Source organism: Hydra vulgaris, chromosome 13 (genome assembly GCF_038396675.1).
Source record: "Hydra vulgaris chromosome 13, alternate assembly HydraT2T_AEP".
Lineage (NCBI taxonomy): Eukaryota > Metazoa > Cnidaria > Hydrozoa > Anthoathecata > Hydridae > Hydra > Hydra vulgaris.
In genome coordinates this window covers 37,664,440-37,683,430 of record NC_088932.1, presented here as the reverse complement: position 1 = coordinate 37,683,430, position 18,991 = coordinate 37,664,440, and the positions used below count along the sequence as shown (strand labels likewise).

The window sequence follows — 18,991 nt, the reverse complement described above, 5'->3', positions numbered from 1 at the left end:
ATAAACTTAGACCATATTTGTTTTTTTTCCAATAATTAGTTTCTTTATATCAGATGTAATCCAAGCTTGTCGTGGTTGTCCGTATTTTTTAGAACGTGGGATAAACTTGTTACAGGGCACCGTAGATAATTCTAAAAATTTGTCATAACACTGATTAATACTTCTATCCCCAAATACTGCTTTCCAATTAATTGAATTAAAATATTTTATCATTTTAACATAATCACCTATTTTATATATATAACTTGAAATAAATTTTTTATTGATATTATTAGCGCTTATCAAGTAGTTCCAAGTCAATATTATATGTGCATGAACAATCTTACCTAAAGGAGGATTTGATGTAAGTTCAGAAACACAATTTGAATTTTCTGTAAATATAAGATCAAGAATGTTAGTCGAATCTTTATCCGTCTTTTGAAATGTTGGAAAAAATACATTTTGTGACAAAAAGCAGTTGTTTATAGTTTCTTTGAAATGAAATTCTGAACAATTTAGATCTGAATATGCACCAGTGAAGATATCATCAACCCATTTTATATTTGGATAATTAAAGTCCCCGGTCAACAAAAAACCTGTAAAAGCACTACTATTGTAAACATGTTTAGCCACTAGAATAGATTTACAGAGGTTTGAAATGTTTGCCGAGTTAGGAGGTCTGTAGACAGGCTTGCAGAGCTGCCTAATTTTTTTTTACGGCTCTGCTCCGGCTCCCAGCAAAAACTCGGCTCCGGCTCCTTGTAATGTCAATGGAAGAATAGGATTTAAAAGTATACCTTGCTGTCTATTCATAAATTTTTTAATGAATGAAAAATAAACTATTACATTTTTATGAAGAATCAGTCCCTTTCATAAACCCTTTCATATATCCTTTCATTTCCTACTTGCAAATTTATGCCTTTGCCTGGTCATTTCTACAAAATTTTTCCAAGAAACTTTTTTAGCATCAAATTTCAAATTCAAAACGTTTTCTCATTTTTTTTTCTGTCAATACACACTCAAAAGTCAAATGTACTCTTTATTCATTCAAAGAAAAACCATGCTATCAATCAAATCCGATTCCATAACTTCTTTGGTCCGGAGTCAGAAATTTTAAGCCAGAAAACACCCGCTCCACGCTGACTTGCGTAATAGGAAGAGCAGAAGCAATCTGGCATGCTTTCTGGATCAACTCGGGAAACAGTTTTATTCCGTCTAAAACAGTTTCGCACTTCAAATTTCCATCATCCTTTTTCTTCATGATCTGTTGAGCAAGCTTTGGCAAACTTTGAATAGCCTCTCGGAATTCTTTTTCCTCCAATCGTTTATGACTAACAACGTCTTGGCTGCACTGCTCACTTTTTTGCTTCCGAGCACGTTCCATTTGAACTCGCATCTTTTTTCTGGGACTTATTTCCTCGGATTCCTCTTAATATTTCAAACCGCTTTCAGTACTCTTGCAAGAGCCATTTCCATAACGACCAATTCCACTCCCCTTGATTTCGAACTTATTTTGCTCATTGAGCTTTTTCTGGATCTTCCACAGAGTGTCTTCAGCAACCAACTGAAATATTGTAAAGCATTTTTAATGTTTTTAAACTTCAAACAAATTATAATCTATCATATTCTTGCAGTGAAAAAAGTAGAATGTCAAAAAGTTAAATGAAACAGTATTTTGAATTTCATTAAAAATACGTAACTTTAAATTCCAATTTTCGTTTAAAAAAGTAATAGATTGAAAATTGAGATAAAAACCTGTTGCTCTTCTCCAAGAAGGCATTGATATTGCACATCTACAAAGACAGCAGCACAAAAAAAGGGATTATCGAACAAAAGTGATTCCCGATGTACCATTGAATCCCTGATATTCTTCCCAAAATCAGATGCTTTGAATTCACCAGAAATTAGCTCCTCCTTCAGAATTTCCCAAATGTAAATAAAGTTCCCAGGCGTGAGATCCTGACTCTGGAATTGTTGAGTTGCGACTGCCGGTTTCTTGAGGATTTTTGCAAGTTCCTCTATTTGCTTCCACTCGTAATTTAGAAGCATAAAGTCACGGGTTTTAAATTCCGCTTCCAGTGCATTCAAGACGTCACGCATCTCAAGAAGTCGGTTGAGCATGTTGAATGTACTGGACCATCTGGTTGCATTGCCGATTATTGCAACCTGTAAATTTGAGTAATTTTCTTTTTAAATTTGAATGTTTTTAACATTTGAAAACGCATGATTGACGAATGTTAAAAAAAAACTCAAGTTCAGATTCTTAGTAATATTCATTTAAACATTTTCATTTATTGCGATTTGCAATTGCAATTATATCGTATGCAATTATATTGTATGCAATTGCAATTATATTGTATGTACCTTTTTCGTTTTGTGTTGTTTGCAAAATTCATTTGCTTTCGACGTTCGACAAGCTTTTGCTACATCTCAAGCTTTGCCAACCAGAGACTTAATGCCTCGTTTTTCCAAGCCGTCTTTAACAGCCAGCTGCAAGGTGTGAGCACCACAATGTTGCAGATTAATGTTTTAATGTTCATGTTTTTCGATATTTCGTTGAAGTTCAGATCACCTTCAATTTCAACCTCATGTTCTTCTTCGATTTCGACGCCAGCATGTTCTTCAGCAGACTCGCCAATGACGTCACCTTTATATGTCTTTCCAAAGTCCTCAACCATTTTCACCATGTTCGATCCATTATCAGTCGTAATTCCGAGGACATTTTCTTTCCTGATGCCATACGATTCCAGTACGCCTTCAAGAGATTCTTGAATTTGATTTGCCTTGTGTCTAGCATGATTGTCAACTGCTACCAAAGTTTTGAGAGTGATTTCGCTATCCATGAAGAACTGCACATTGACGCCAAGAAAGCTTCGATTATGTCTTGAAGCTCCATCAACTTTCAGAAAAACCAACTTTCCCTGTAGATTGGTTTTTAACTCAGCCTGCTTTTGTTGAGCCAAAGCCATGATTTGACTTCGAGCAGAATCCCGGTTGAATTTCAAGTCAAAATGTTTTGCCAAATCGCCAGTCAAAACCTTGATTCCTTCACTGCTGAATAGGTTAAAGGGAATGCCGTTTAGAAGAATCATCATGTTCATGCCTTTCTTAAAGTCTTCTTTCGAAATTGTGATGGTAACTTTGTTGAGAAAGCCATCGATGGGTGCTTGTACTTTTCTCGCCTCACCAGTCGAACCCTAATTTCCTCCAAAAACAGATAAGATGCGCTTCTTTTCCTTTTCAGCCTTCTCTTTCTTCAGTTTCTGCTCTCTTGCCTCAACAATTTTTGTCAAAAGTGTCAAATGTTTATTGACAAAATAGTGTTTCATGTTGGCGGTGGTTTTTTTTTTCCATTTCTCTTTTCTCTCGTACTGCATTTTGCATGTTGCACCGCAAAGTTTGCCAACTTCCTCCCCTACACTAATGTCAACTTGACAAAAAAACACCTCGTCCTCTTCGCAATAAGCAATTTATTTCAGTTCATCATATAACTTCTCATCTTCTACATTATCACTCATGGTTGCAATTTACAAATAACAGAAATCACGGAAAAATTCCAAATATATATTCAACTTTATCTAAATATTGCAGGAGAAGAAAAGAAAAATACAAGATTATATGATACTGGTTCGGCAATAAACCACATTTCTGTCATCATTATAACATCTATTTTATTAAACTGTGCTAATACAGAAAGTTTATTAAGTTTTTTATTTAATAAGGTTGCGTTTGTATATAAAACTTTTAGGTTTTTCTTGTTGTTTGTTAATCTTGAGAATCTGTTGCCTCCGAATCCCATAAACAAAGGTATCCGTATTTTGCAAAGAGTTATTTTTCCTTTTTTTTTTTCTGTCTTAAAGCATAATCAAAGGCTTTTTTGACTAATGTTTTATCTGGGTTAATTAATATATCCTTCAAATTTTCATGTGAGCATAATTCCTTTGCTGCCGCAAGTGTAGTATTTCTTTGTGTTTTGTCCCTAAAGTGTACTAAAATTTGAGCAGGTTTTTGACTAACAATTTTTTTTCTAAATCTTCTCACAAAGATAGGTGAACATGATTTTCCGATCATGTTAAATATCTCTTCCACAACATTAAAATCATTAGCTTGTTTTTCCAAATCGGTTGTTGCATCAGATTCTGTTACATCAAATATTATTATATTAGCTTCCTTATTTTTTCATTCATTTTGTTCTATAATTGACACATTCAGGTTGATTAGTTATGTCTCACTTTTTTTTCCATGAACAACGTCTGACCATGAGGGGTAAGATGTTGTTTTTGCCTCCAATGCCTCAATTATTTTTAATAACTTTTCTTGTTGTGCACGCATTATTACGGTTAGATCTTAAAGTTTCATTTCCTTTTAATTTATCCATCGTTGTTACAATTAGTTGATAATATTAACGATGCAAACAGTTTTAACAATGCACTCTGACGTAAATAACAAGTTTTAGTTTCAATAATGTAAATTTTTTAACTCATTTTTTAACTTGAGTTTCCCACTCAAAAAATTGTATTTTGTTATTTTTTCCAAAAACAATTTAAAAAAAAAAGTATAAATTAAATCTATAATGTAATCAAAAAAACTTCAAACTTCAATAGCGCAAGTTAAAGAGATATGATTGTTAATTGGCAATTTTTTGGAATTATAAGCTCTTTCTTGGTCAGAATGCTTTAATGTTTCGTTAAAACTAATAGAAATGTGTATTTTGACCAGGGCTGTGGAGTTGGAATTGGTAGCGGAGTCGGAGTTGCAAAACGAAATTGCAAGTCCAATAGTAAAACTTCTCAGTATTGCATGTGCATATACAAAATATTTAACCTCCAAAAAATTTTTCATATATTCATATATTCCATACTTGCTTAGCTTTGGAGTTGGATTCGTACTCTGAAAATTTTAACGATTGGAGTCGGAGTCAATACTTTTTTTTTACGACTCCACAACCCTGATTTTGACAACTACATTTACCCTATTTAGAAACAATCTATGGAGACTGTTATTACAAATGATAAGTTTTAGTTTTATTCAAGCCAAGATGGACAAGTCAGCTAATGCTAGTTAAGTTAGTGAATGCAAATGTTTAAGAAAAATAGGAAGACATGCCAGGTTGTTGTACTCAAAATAACATTAACATGCTATACTCAAAAAAATTAGCAAAAGTACCACAGTTTGCCAAGGTTTGTGTTTTGGAGTTATAGAGTTGAGAGAGGGTTGTAACCACAACTAAGTAGCCTCCTCAACAATAGTGGCTTTCTCAGCCTTGGGGAGGGGAATTAACATCAAAAAAAAATAAAAAATAGGGATTCAAAATTTATTAATTATCAATTTAAAAAAATACTTAAATTGATAACATAATTACAATTCCAACTTAAAAAAGTGTAAGTAAAGCAACTGTTGCTCATATAAAATTTAACTTAGTTCTAACTATTTGTCAGTCGATGCAACAGCACTCCTAGCATGTTTTACTTGCCCACTATTTGTTAGCCAATGTATGTAAACAGTAAAAAAATAAAAATATCAAACATTCTGAATGTTTTTATTTTAATTAAAATAATAACAAACATTCCAGTCTATAAAGGTGCATTATTGTGGATTTTTAAAAAACAATAAAATTTAATTAGTTACCTCAATTAAACGGTTTTACAGCTTTATAATACTTGATTTTGTCAAAAGACTAAATCAAGTATTATAAAGTGTTATAAATTTTTTTACCACAAATGTTTTGCTTTTTTTTATCATTATTACTAAATATATATATATATATATATATATATATATATATATATATATATATATATATATATATATATATATATATATATATATATATATATATATATATATATATATATACATATACATATATATATATATATATATATATATATATATATATATATATATATATATATATATATATATATATATATATATATATATATATATTTTGACATCTTTGCTTCCAACAAGGCTGCAAGCAACCACTATTAGAGTTGGAAGTTACTGGAAGAGAATGAAGAGAGAATATCTATTGCTAAATAAGATAGTAATTGTAATATGCTGTGTTGTATTTTGAATTCTAAAAATGAATATTTATGAATGTCATTTTTTTATATAATATAATAATTTTATTTTTGTTTTGTTATTGTTTTAACTTATTAATTTAAACGTGTTTGAATGTTGTCATTTCTAACACCTTGAAGGGTTTTCATAACTCTTCATTCTCTTCCAGTAAGAGATGAAGTTTATTTAACAAGATAACGGTTGACAGATGACTTGAAAGATTGCAAATTATATGAATCAGGAAGACAAGATGAAGCGAATTCCAATAAATTGACAATTGAGGAAAAAAACTAGACAAATATGAGTTTTTGGAGCACTTAAAAATAGTCACAGAAACAGGATGAGACTTAATTGAATGACAAGTAACACGAGAACGAATTTTAGTAGATGGCACAAGAAATACTAGCTCTTCAGAGCAGTGGCAATTGTATTTGTAAGGCAATAGAGTGAAGTGGTGCTAAAGGAAAGCACATAAAGAATAGTTGGTGGATTCAAACCTAGTTTCCTGACAAATGGGTGAATTCTTACGAATGTAAATGCCCAGACCAAGCATGTGACTATTGGAGTCTTTACAAATCAAAGGAAGATAACCATCAACACTAAGAACACAAGATGAGACAGCCAAACTCAAATTAGTCTCACAAAGAGCAAATAGGTCTGGTGAACTTTGAAAGAGATAAGACTCAACAGAAGAAAAGTTACTCCAAAAACCACGAATAATAGTGAATGATAGGTTTAGAGAACTTGGTGATGACGATGGTTTTTTGTGTTTTATAGTTTTTGGTACTTTAGTCATTTTTAAATTTGTTAAAGAACTTGACTCAAAGCATAGATAGTACTCAGTACACTATTTAATAGCCCAACCGATTGCCTCATTACTATTATTAAACCCTAGGCCGAAACAAAGGACACCAACAAATGTGGCCTTGACAAGGCACAACAAAAGTATGAACAGGGACACCATTTATCACAGATCATCCAGGTCATTTTTTAAAAATTCATAAAATTGCTTGGATAAAATACCCAGAAAAAATCTGGAATATATTTTCCTTTAAATTTTGCTTTTAGCTAAGTTGTATTAATACCTTTTTTTCAAACTTTTCATAATTTTTCTATGATTGATGAGTGAAAAAGCTTAAAAATTAAATATATTACAAAAATACATAGCGAAACTTGTATTTATGGAAAATGCTTTGGATATCCGGAAAAACTAAAAGTTTTTCCGGATATCCAAAGAATATAAAAATATCCGGAAAGAGATCCCTGATACATGTGCAACATGGCACTGTTAGTACTCAGATACTTTACGGTTGTTGATGGAATCAGCCTCTCTGAGCGCAACCACAGAGATCGGGAAACCTGATTACCAGCCGGCCTCAGAACCATAAAACTGAGTTTTAGAGCTGTTATCTCGTTAGGAGATAATAGAATGTTATAAGAACAGAGACACAAGCAAAACCCATGCATTGAGTCAAAAAGATCCAGCATTCAACACCCTAAACTGGAAATAATGTATTATAAATACATCTGCGCCAGCAGATGTATTTATATTTGATGAAGAAGAGGTACAAGGCTAGTCAACAGATATAATCTGTTTATCCTATAAATCTTTGCCTAGAAGGCCATCAAAATGTTAAGTTTAGATGTCAAACTATAGGAATGTATGTATATATATGTGTATATATATATATATATATATATATATATATATATATATATATATATATATATATATATATATATATATATATATATATATATATATATATATATTAGGGTGGTGGTAAAAACAACTTATTTTAAAAATGTCAGCTGACAACCCCTAAATGTGTTTTATATAATAAAATAATACTGGATTTAAAAATTTTTTGAATAAAAAATATTTTTATGGGTGCCACAGGCCCTTATACATCAAACAGGTTCCTAATATTATAAAAAAAAAAGTTTTTCAAAAGTATATCATGTTGGGTCTCAAAAGAAGCAAAATTTTATAAAAATTCTAAAAATAACAATTATTTTATAAAAAAACTATTATTTAAGATTTTTTTGAAATTATAATTAAAAAAAATAAACTTTTTTCATTTTTAGTTTAAAAGGTCATTTTTTTTGCAATAAACTATAAAATTACAATTTTTAAAAAAAAATAATTGTTATTTTTGAAATTTTTTTAAAATTTTGCTTCTTTTGAGACCCAACATGACATACTTTTGAAAAACTTTTTTTTTTATAATATTAGGAACCTGTTTGATGCATAAGGGCCTTGTGGCACCCGTAAAAATATTTTTTATTCAAAAATTTTTTAAATCCAGTATTATTTTATTATATAAAACACATTTAGGGGTTGTCAGCTGACATTTTTAAAATAAGTTGTTTTTACCACCACCCTAATATATATATACTAGGCTTGGCCAGAAAGGCGTGCGATTTCAAGTCTTTATATGACCACGCAAATAATATTTTGTTTTACAATTTAACCACGGTTTTTAACAAATGCGCTGAAAAAATTGGTTTTTAATTACATTGAAAATAAATAACTTGGACACTTTTATCTTTACTAACGTTTTTATAATAGAAAAATCCTTTTAAATTAAGTAGTTAATGATTTTAATTAAAGTATCATTAAAAGTTGTATAAATTTTTATTTATATTATTTAATTATATAAGATTTTTTTTATAAGTAAATTTAAAAAAGGTAAAAACTATGTAAAAAAAAATTTTAATTTTATAAGCGACGACTATAAACAGTGACGGTTTCTTTAATAAACTTTATATCATTAAAGTTAATTAACTCGAAAAGTAGAAATATTTTGTTGAGAAGAAAAAAGAAGACAATCTTTTTTGAAAGCCATTTGAATTAAATGATATGATCTTTACTTATCTTTTTTTATTATTGAAATGCATTTAAATAAAGTAACAAATCACCACTTATGATTTTTTTCAAAAATACTAATGAATAATATATATTTTTTTATATTTATATAAGTATCGCTATATAAGTGCGTATTTGATAAACATTTGTTAGATATAAGTTGTTACTTTACTTAAAAAGCTTTTCCCATAATAGTACATTACATGAAATGTATATTATAAAAACATTAGTAAAGATAAACGGTTCAAAATTATTTATTCCAAATGTAATTTAGATAATCTTATCGTTATAGTTTATTATTTATTTTAGTTAAGTTTTAGTTTTTTTAATTTAGTTTTAGTTAAGTTATTTTTATTTTATTTTGTATTATTTTTTTTTTTTTTATGAAGATTTGTTTTTTTTTCAAAAATTTTCTTGTTCTTTTTCCCTTCTTTTACAAAAAGTTATTTTTTAGCTTCTTCATAGTAAGTATTTAATTCTGAATCTCAATTAGAATTACTGTTCAAATTGCATAATACAGTATTAAGTATAAACTGCTAAATTCACTTTTTATCTGTACATTTATAACAAATTCAAAATTTGTTATAAATGACTTATAACAATATTCAAAAATTACACTATACAATGCTCAAAAACTTATTTCACACAACAAATCTAATATGATACTAAAAGATATTGTATTTTACTGTATGAGAATTGAAGATATCTAACTATATTGTAAATGTAAATAAAAATATCTAATTATACTTTTTGCCTATCATTGTTTAAAACAAACTTTGAAATTTATAATACTCAAAACCACTGCAAAGTTTACTAAATTGTTTTTCTTGGTGTTTATATAAAGCGTATTTTGAAATTAACTTTCTCAACACATAAAATTTTATTCATGTGAACAAAAACCAAATACTAATAAAGTTTAAAACATTCAAGTTAAAAAAAAAAGGAAAGCGTTATTTATTTTTAAATTTGGAAAAAAATAACAAATATTTAAAACTTTTTATTTATACTTTTTAAAATTTAGGAGATTATAATATATGTCCCAGTGAGCACGGGACATTAAAAAGACATCTTTTAAACATCTTTTAAATGTTTCAAATGCCTTTTGAACGTTTAAAAGACGTCGTTTTTTGATGCCCACTGATGTAATCTATTAAAATTAATAGCAAACATTAAAAATAAAAAAATAAAAAGTATAAAAAAACATTTTTTTAAATACCATGCTCTTGCTCAGGAGAAACAGTAAACTAAAAAGAAAAACAATATAAAACTATCCTAAATCACAAAATAGAACACAAAAAGATGCATACTATAGTATGCATCATTTTTGTATAATATAATATAGCATATAATATAACATAGTACTTAAATACATGCATACTAAATTATTATTTTATTTACATAATACAATAAAACTAAATATTTATTTGAATTTAAGTTAGTGTACATTCAATGTGTGTATTGTATTTAGATATACATAATTAATTAAATAGTAACTATAAATCTTAAATACATAACTGGATTAGTCTAAAAACTAACCTAACAAACTCATGTCCATTTTGTGAAGCAGTTGTTTCACCAAGCATTGATAACAAATCAATAGCAACATTAAATTCCTTGTCATGAGCATGAACCTCCTTAAAAATAAAAGATACATATCAAAAACATATATATATATATATATATATATATATATATATATATATATATATATATATATATATATATATATATATATATATATATATATATATATATATATATATATATATATATATATATATATATATAGATATATATATTCAGATATATTCTCAGAGATTTTCTCACCTCTCGCACTTATTTTCTCCTGCCTCGGCAGGAGAAAATAAGTGCAAGAACTGAGAAAAACTCTGAAGGGAATAAACAGCTTTTTAAAAGAGCTTTTGGTTTCTGCAAACCAGGGATGGGGAGTCCCAAAAGGACTCCGGCTTTATATCTCTACTTTTTCCAAGTCTGTAGTTTCCAGAAGCTCTAAACATGTTTGTTGAATTATGATCTGCTATAAGAAATAAATTCATGAGATTTAATGACTTGAAACTTGTTATTTTTAAGCCCGGAGTACTGGAGTCCCGGAGTCCTTGCCGCCATTACACTTAAGAACTCCGGGCTCAAAAAATGATTGTTCCTCTAACCTAATAGTCTTAATTTTTTTCCAATTAGTAGTCCATAAACTTATTTATATTTTTAGAGCTCCTGGATACCAAAAACTAGGATAAAGTAATCTTTTTGTGACTTTCAAATCCGGAGTCCTTTTTGGGACTCTGCATCCCTGCTGCAAACTCTAGGAACTATCTATTTTTTCATTAAAAAAACTTGATTATCAAATACATAATTTGATTTTATTCTTGTTACAAGCATACTGCTAATTTTCATTATATATATATATATATATATATATATATATATATATATATATATATATATATATATATATATATATATATATATATATATATATACACATTTGTTCTAATTGAGACAGATTTATATTATTATAAACAATATATAAAATATACAATTCATTATATAAAATAAAAATTATGCAATAATTTAGAGTGTATATTTTTATTAATAATTTAGATTTTATACTTTATCAGTTTAATAATTTTATAATTTATCAATATAATTTAGAGTGTAATATTTATCAGTTAGTTTAATCTAGTAAAAAATATTTGCATTTAAATCAACACTCTTTTTTAACTTTATTTTTTCTGTTTACAACAAACGCGTCTTTAAAAAAGCATTGCAGTTTATTATGCAATGCTTTAGTTTATTTTTTGAATGACATTGCTTTTTTTATCTTTTTACCAATAGTTTTAACCATAATGTCTTTCTTTTATAAACAACTTTGCAAACTTGACCTTGAAGGAAACTTTTGCAAACTTTGCAAACTTGACCTTATTATGGTTATATTACACAGTATTTCACACCAAAAAATTTAGGAAAAAAAACTCTTCTGCAATGCATATCTGTGTTTAAAAAGGAAAGGAAAAATTTTATTTTTAATAATTCTGTTATAACTTTGTATTATAATTATGTAAAAAATATATTCACATTTACAATACTAAAATTCTGCTCTATTAAAAACAAAACAACTGTTGCAGTATAAAATAACTTATATTATAAAGTTAACAAGTTATTAGCCATTTGTATAGTTGAAATATAATCTCAAGCACTACAAAAAAATAATTATGCAAAAAAAATTGCATTTTGTAAGCAAAAACAGACAATAGGAAACTTGAACTGTCTGTTTTAATTGAATTTTTTTTTTTATATATGAAAATATTATATTTTTGCAAGAGTTTTAAATTGCTACTGTAAACTAAAGCTAAGGCTGTCATTTCCGCCGAGGCCTATATAACAGACCTCGACGGGAAGCGAGAGCTTTAGCTCTCACTCTCACCCACACTACCCTAAAATGGTTTACTGGAGCATTTTGTGGCTCTCACAAAAGTATAATTTTTTCTCTCAAAAGTATAATTATCATTGTAACTGAAATAATAAATACAGTCATCTTAATAATTATGTTTAATATTTCTTAAAACACCTGCATTCTATTACAATAAGAAAATAAAAAACTTTTTTTATAAGCAGTAAAAACAACACTCATCTAAAGAATAATTTCATGCTGCAATAAATGACACTTGCTATGTATATATTCTTGTAATATTAACGAAACAAGCATATGCTTAACATGGCGCAACAAATCTACAAACAGGCAAACTTTTGTTAAAAAAAAGACAAAAAAATAAATGTCATGTTTCTATATTTTTGCGTTTGCAAACATTGGCTTTGCTTAAAATCTTTAAAAACACATGCATTACTTCAGCAATTTTTTTCCAAATAATTATGCGATTGATATTTTTTCATTATAAAAAACATATATTTATAATAAAAAATAATTAGTTACTAAAATTTAAAACACATTTTACAGACTTCAAAAGAAACCATGCTAAAAGATGATTATTTCTTTCAATAGGATTGGTATTAAGTAAAATAACTAATACGCTATCAAAGAAAGTATTTTATGTTTTGGCATGGTTTTTGTATGCGTTATCAAAAGTATGGAAAATTTTACTTAAAATAAATGCATTTGCAATTACCTTAAAAGAAACCAAGCTTAAACATTTCGATTGCTTTTTTCTATAGTATGCTTTTTATTTTAATTTTCTTATTTTTCTTAAAGTGAAGAAATGTTTGTTTACATAAAAACACTTAAAATGTTTGAAAATAACTTTTAAGTTTTGCTGATATATATAATCTAACAGAATATATAAAATTAATATGTTTACTATAGTTTTGTGTTTTGAGTATTTAATAATATGTTAAAAAATATATATTATTGACATTTTAACAATGCCAATAATATATTTTTTAACTTATTATTAAATACTTAAAATGATATTATTTTAAAAAGTTTTTTAAAAAAATGTCAAAACAATTTTTATTTTTATTTTTAGTTCCTTTTATTTTATTTTATTCAAATTTATACGTTTTTTATTTGTAAATAAATTCAGCAAACTAAATTGAGAAAAAATTATTATTTAGTATCAATATTAGATAACAATTTACAATCATTAGATTATTAATTGGTGCGCACATAAAAATTGATTAAATTCAATAAGCATCATTGATATATCTAATAACTTGTTAACTAGAATAACAATTTTTTGAAAATAAAACTTCCTCATATGACATATGTCTCTTAAATTAGACATTTGTCATTAATAAAGATACGAACGTCAACATTCATTTAAAAAAAAAAAACTTGTTGCACCCTAGGCTTAAAACAAGTATAAAACCAAAATTTTTTAATTAATAAACAGATAGCTCACGCAAAAACCAAAAGTTCTCCTAAAGAGCTGTTTAGAGGAGCAGTGTATGTATAACTTAAGTTTAATATAAATGATAAAAAAAACCTATTTCAATTATTATTAATTTTTGTTTCAAATCATATTTATTTGTTGTTATTTGTAATTAAAAAATACTCACAGCAAGCTGAAATATTAGTCTATAATGCCATATTTTCAATGGTGATGAAACTGACCTTTCTAAAGTACTTCTTAGAAGTGACTTAGCTAATGTACTTTGATTCTATAAACCAAACATTTAAAAATTTAATCAATTCTCAATAATTAAATTTGTTTCAATACATACCCAAGTATACTATTAGGGGGATGACCATGACCTTAATCTAAACCCAATATACTACTAGAAGTTGTTAGGATGTAATTAAAAATAAAAAAGGAAACTTAAACAAAGAAAAAATGATTTTAATAATAAATAAACACCTGCTCAGCGCATACAAAAGCTAACAAACTAGTACTTTCAAAAAAAATTCTTTCTCCATCAATATCATGTATCTTTAAAAAGTCAAAGAAATTGTTGAGCTTGTTTTGAATATATATAAATATAATAAATACACTTATAACTAGATAATATATTTTTGAAACGTGAAAATAAAATAACAACTTGAAATACAACCAGATTTTTAAAAATTAGAAAAGATACATAAGCTGATATCTGATGCTAAAAGAAAGAAAAAAAGACATAAAAATAAATAAAAACCAAAAAAATAAATAACACAAAAATAGGAGTAAATAATAAAAACCAAAAAAAGGAAACATATATTGTTATAAAATATATTAATATAGAATGAAAACATCACATTTTTATGTTTCTTGAATATTGTATAGTGTTTACTTCACACTGAACAAAACATGTGGACAATAAAATCTTTTAATTCCATCACAAGACAATTTGTACAGATAAATTGAAAATATTTTATCTAAAGTTTTTATTCAAAGATGTAAAACTATGTGTGAAGTAAATTATGCATTAATTATGCAATACCAATGCTTAAAATGACATTAAATGAAATGACAGACAGACTAGAATACAAAGTTAATGGATTGACCTCTGAAAACAACTTTCATATGGTAACAAAGTAAAATTTAATATTTTTTCATTTTGCACAAAAATATGTTTTAGCTACTAATTAACAAGGTAGAAATTTTAAACAATCAAGTCTAATAAATTTAAATAATCAAGTCAAATAATGTTAAACAATCAAGTCAAATAACAAATTGTAATTTGAAAGAAAATATTTGTAATTTAAAGCCTGCTATTAAATGAATAGATCATTTCAGAAACACATTTATAGACTAAAATGAGTCAAACACAATGTTGTGTTGTATGAGGGTAGATACATGTTTCTTTGAGAAACATGTATCTACCCTCACATTACTCACCCCTTTCAGTCAATGCCTTATAAAGTGTTGACTAAAAGGTCTGACATAACATGCATGTACCCTCATATGACATAATTCTGTGCTTTATTTTTGTCAAAATTGACTTATAGTGTTTCTGAAATGACCCTTTCAAATATGTTATACTTTTTATTACCTTCTTGTAACATTTTACACTTCTATTTAGACTATTTCTACTCAGAATACCTAGTACTTAGACTACTTAGTCTTACAACTGTGATTAATTAAGCAAAACTTATGAACTGATATAAAAAAATAAAACAAATTTTTAGAAAACATCTAAGAATTATTGAAGAAGAAAAAGCTAAAATAAACAAAAACCTATGCATTAAAACATTATAAAATAAATCCATTCGAAAAAAAACTTATTTTTAAAATTATTTTTCTTACAATTATGTTACAAAGTTAGAACTTTTAATTGCCAATAAAATATTAAATCTCAAAGTTTAAAAAGAAAATCAATAGTTTTATTTAAATAAAATAAGAATATTAAAATTGGAACAATGACAACCATTTTTATAACATTATTTAAAAATAACTTAATATAATATTTGTTCTGAAAGATGCCTTACTACAAAATCTCTATTTTGGGTTACTATAGTCATTATTAAATTAAAGCATTATAGTGCATATTATTGAATTATAGAACTATTGGATCAAGTAGTACATGCACTTGTAGGATAAAAATTTTTAATATGAAAACATCACTTTTTGGTACCATATTAAATCAATGCACCTTGCTTTGTATACAATAAGATTATTATATATACATAGTTAAATTGATTCTTTACAATAAACTTTAACAAATTTCTCCATAATAACTTTTTGCAATTTTCAGAGACATATGCTGATTATTTATATTATTCACTATTTATTTTAAAAATAAACAATAGTTTCATTCAAACCAATTTAAAGAAGTTTTTGGAAATTATTAAACTATGGATAGTATATTAGCATAATCTATTCAAGAGAATAAACTTCTGCTCCAAAATTAGCAAAAACTCTTATTAGTGTGGAAGTTATCGAAAATTTGACTTTAATCAAAGGTTTCAAATGTAGTTTGTTACATCTAACTAATAAAAATTCCAAAATTGGAATTCAGCTTATGTTGTTGAATCTATGTTATGCATGCTAAAAAATTACTAAAACAAAAAAACTTTGCTCCCATATTGACCCTTCCGAAACAAAAAATTCAATAATACTTAAGAATTGCTTAATAGTAACTTTTTTGTATTTAACTGTTCAAATATGATCCGTTATACAATGCATTTATTGGGTTTTTTAATTAGCAAAATATTAAAAAATAAACTGTAATAATGACTAATTCTAGATAGTCAAAAAAAAAAAATTCAAGAAACATTTACGAAACTGAAAATTTTTTAGAATGAAAAATGAACACTAAAAGTATATAAAAATTATCAAATAAATAAAATAAATCTTACAGACTCTTCTAAATGTCCCCTTGCATGTCCAATGTTTTTCGTGTGTTCTAGTAATAACTTTGCAAGATTTAATCTAGAAAGTGCTTTTTCTTTTGAAGGCAAGTTTTTTATTAATAGAGTAGCTTGTACACAATGAATAGCTTCACGAACAAATGGTGGTTTAGATAGCCGAAAGTATTCTGCTAGAGTCAAAAGTGTTTTATAATTTAATAAAGCATTTGAAACACTATCGAAATCCATATAACTTATTTCCACTTAGTATAAAATTGAATACTGTTTATTAAAGATCACAAACTTCTCCGAAATTTTTAAAGTGAGACTTTGAAGATCAATCAATTTTATATAAAGTTATATTTTTTATTAATGCCATTAGGTATTCCTTTTTTGTAACTTAAAAGTCGAATAATATGAGACGGAATCTATAACGGGATTAACGTTATTTAAGTATGACTAATATTAGGATTTTAGATTCTTGATAAAACGCAGACCTGAAAAGTTATTGTTAGAATTTGTATTACTATCAAAAGTCCATAACTTAGGGGTCGTCCATAAAGTACGTACGCTCATTGGGGGGAGGGGGGGGGGGTCGTCAAAAAGCGTACGAAAGCGTATGGGAGGGGGGGGGGGGAGGGTTAAATTTAAAAGTACGTACTTCGATTTTCTAATTTATCACAATTAACCAGCTAATCAATAGAAAAGTTACATTCTGACTAAAGATTCTAGTTTGCCAACATAAAAAGATGTATGGTATATGAAGTAGAGGGTATAGTTTTCCTCTATGCACACACATGTATGGGCGCCCTCAGAATTTTTTGATGTTCCAGATAGGACACTTTCACACATCGTGCAAACTCATAACTTAAGTATGTTTATACCTATGCCAAATGAGGAGGCCTTGCAAAATATCGGGATGGCGGAGGCCTGTGAACAAAAAGCCTTAAAACGCTTACCCTCCCGACCCCCAAAATGAGAGGGGTGTAAATTTTGCATGGTTATAACTTTTGGATTTGGAAAAAATTTGGATGGCCTCCGCCATCCAAATTTTTTGCATGGCCACCTCATTTGGCATATTAACAAACTTAAGTTTGCACGTTGTGTGAAAGTGTTCTATCATCAAAAATCAAAACATCAAAAAATCCTGAGGGGGCCCATGCACACATGCCCGCGATTATATACTGGCCCTGAGTAAGACCTGAGGGCCGTGGTTGATGGGACGGAGTCACCCCAAAAAAAACGTGTCAATGGCGTCTCAAAGACCGCTAGGTTTTGCTAAAATAAAAAGCTTCTTAAAATAGCAAAAGGGCACAAAATTTGCTGTTGCTCCCTCCCACTGGGTTTTACCCTTCGTTTTCAATATTACTGATCTCACCTTAGACTCGTTTTTTACTTACTAAAGAGGGGTGCCTGAAAAAAACGTCCACCTTAAGTATAGTTTATTTACATTTGATTCGTTAAAAAAACAAAAAAAGTTTTCCTAGATTTCACCGAGAATCGATCCTGGATCTCCGTGGACTATTGCCGCCGCATAAACCTTTCGCCCAAATACACAATTACATTCAAGAATTTTAAATTTATTTAAATTATTGTTTGTATTTATACTTAAAGACATTTTTAAAATGCCTAAGCAAAAAGCTTTGGGGTAGTATAAAGTATCTAAGGTACCCTCCGTCTTTTTTTTTTTTAATTAAACTTTTTAATTAAGAAAAAAAAAAAAAGGAGGGATGGGGGGGATATTTGGGGGGGGGGGGTATTTGAGAAACGTACGTACTTTTAAGGGGGGGTGGGGACATAAAAGTACGCATGGCAACAGGGGGGAGGGGGGGTCAAATTTCAAAATTTTTGGCGTACGTACTTTATGGACGACCCCTTATGAGTCTGCGTGTTACTAAAAGTTCAAAACTTTACTTGAATCATCTAAAAGAACGCTAACTAATAAAGGCTTATATTTATATTTTAATAAGCAACACAACTTGTTGGACCAACGTTAGAGCAACGTTGGCAAAACGGTTCCGGCGGTTGTTTCTAAGATATCAGCAGCCGTGGCATACTTGCCTCAGAAACAGCAAGTTTTACGACATCGGTTAGGAAGAAGACGTGACCTTCCAATTAAATACTCATCCACAGTGCTCTGTGATAAGAACGTAGGGACTTCTTAGGGCGCCAAAATAAAAATTAAAAAAAAAAAAAGTTATTTCAACGTAGCGGGGTTCATGCACAACTGCAAAAACCTTTTTAAACAAATGCTTGAGACCATTTCTTCTGTACTTAATTTTTTTGTGACAGGGATTAGATTAGCAGGTCACGATAAGGTGCATAAACAAGTCCTA

At 28.1% G+C, this 18,991-nt stretch overlaps 1 protein-coding gene across 2 annotated transcripts in view; it reads right to left on the bottom strand.

Annotated features, from left to right (window-relative positions):
* LOC100205421 (MAU2 chromatid cohesion factor homolog) overlaps positions 1–17,096 on the bottom strand; it is a 47,900-nt gene extending 30,804 nt beyond the window's left edge. For both annotated transcript variants that reach the window (XM_065815420.1, XM_065815421.1), the window contains exons 1-6: positions 16,665–17,096; positions 14,465–14,482; positions 14,245–14,316; positions 13,946–14,047; positions 10,451–10,548; positions 10,131–10,158 (exon numbers count right to left, since the gene is read on the bottom strand). In XM_065815420.1, coding sequence (XP_065671492.1) covers positions 10,131–10,158; positions 10,451–10,548; positions 13,946–14,047; positions 14,245–14,316; positions 14,465–14,482; positions 16,665–16,904 — 558 coding nt within the window. In that variant the 5' untranslated portion in view covers positions 16,905–17,096. The remainder of the gene's footprint in view (positions 1–10,130; positions 10,159–10,450; positions 10,549–13,945; positions 14,048–14,244; positions 14,317–14,464; positions 14,483–16,664) is intronic.
* Positions 17,097–18,991: the final 1,895 nt, after the last annotated feature.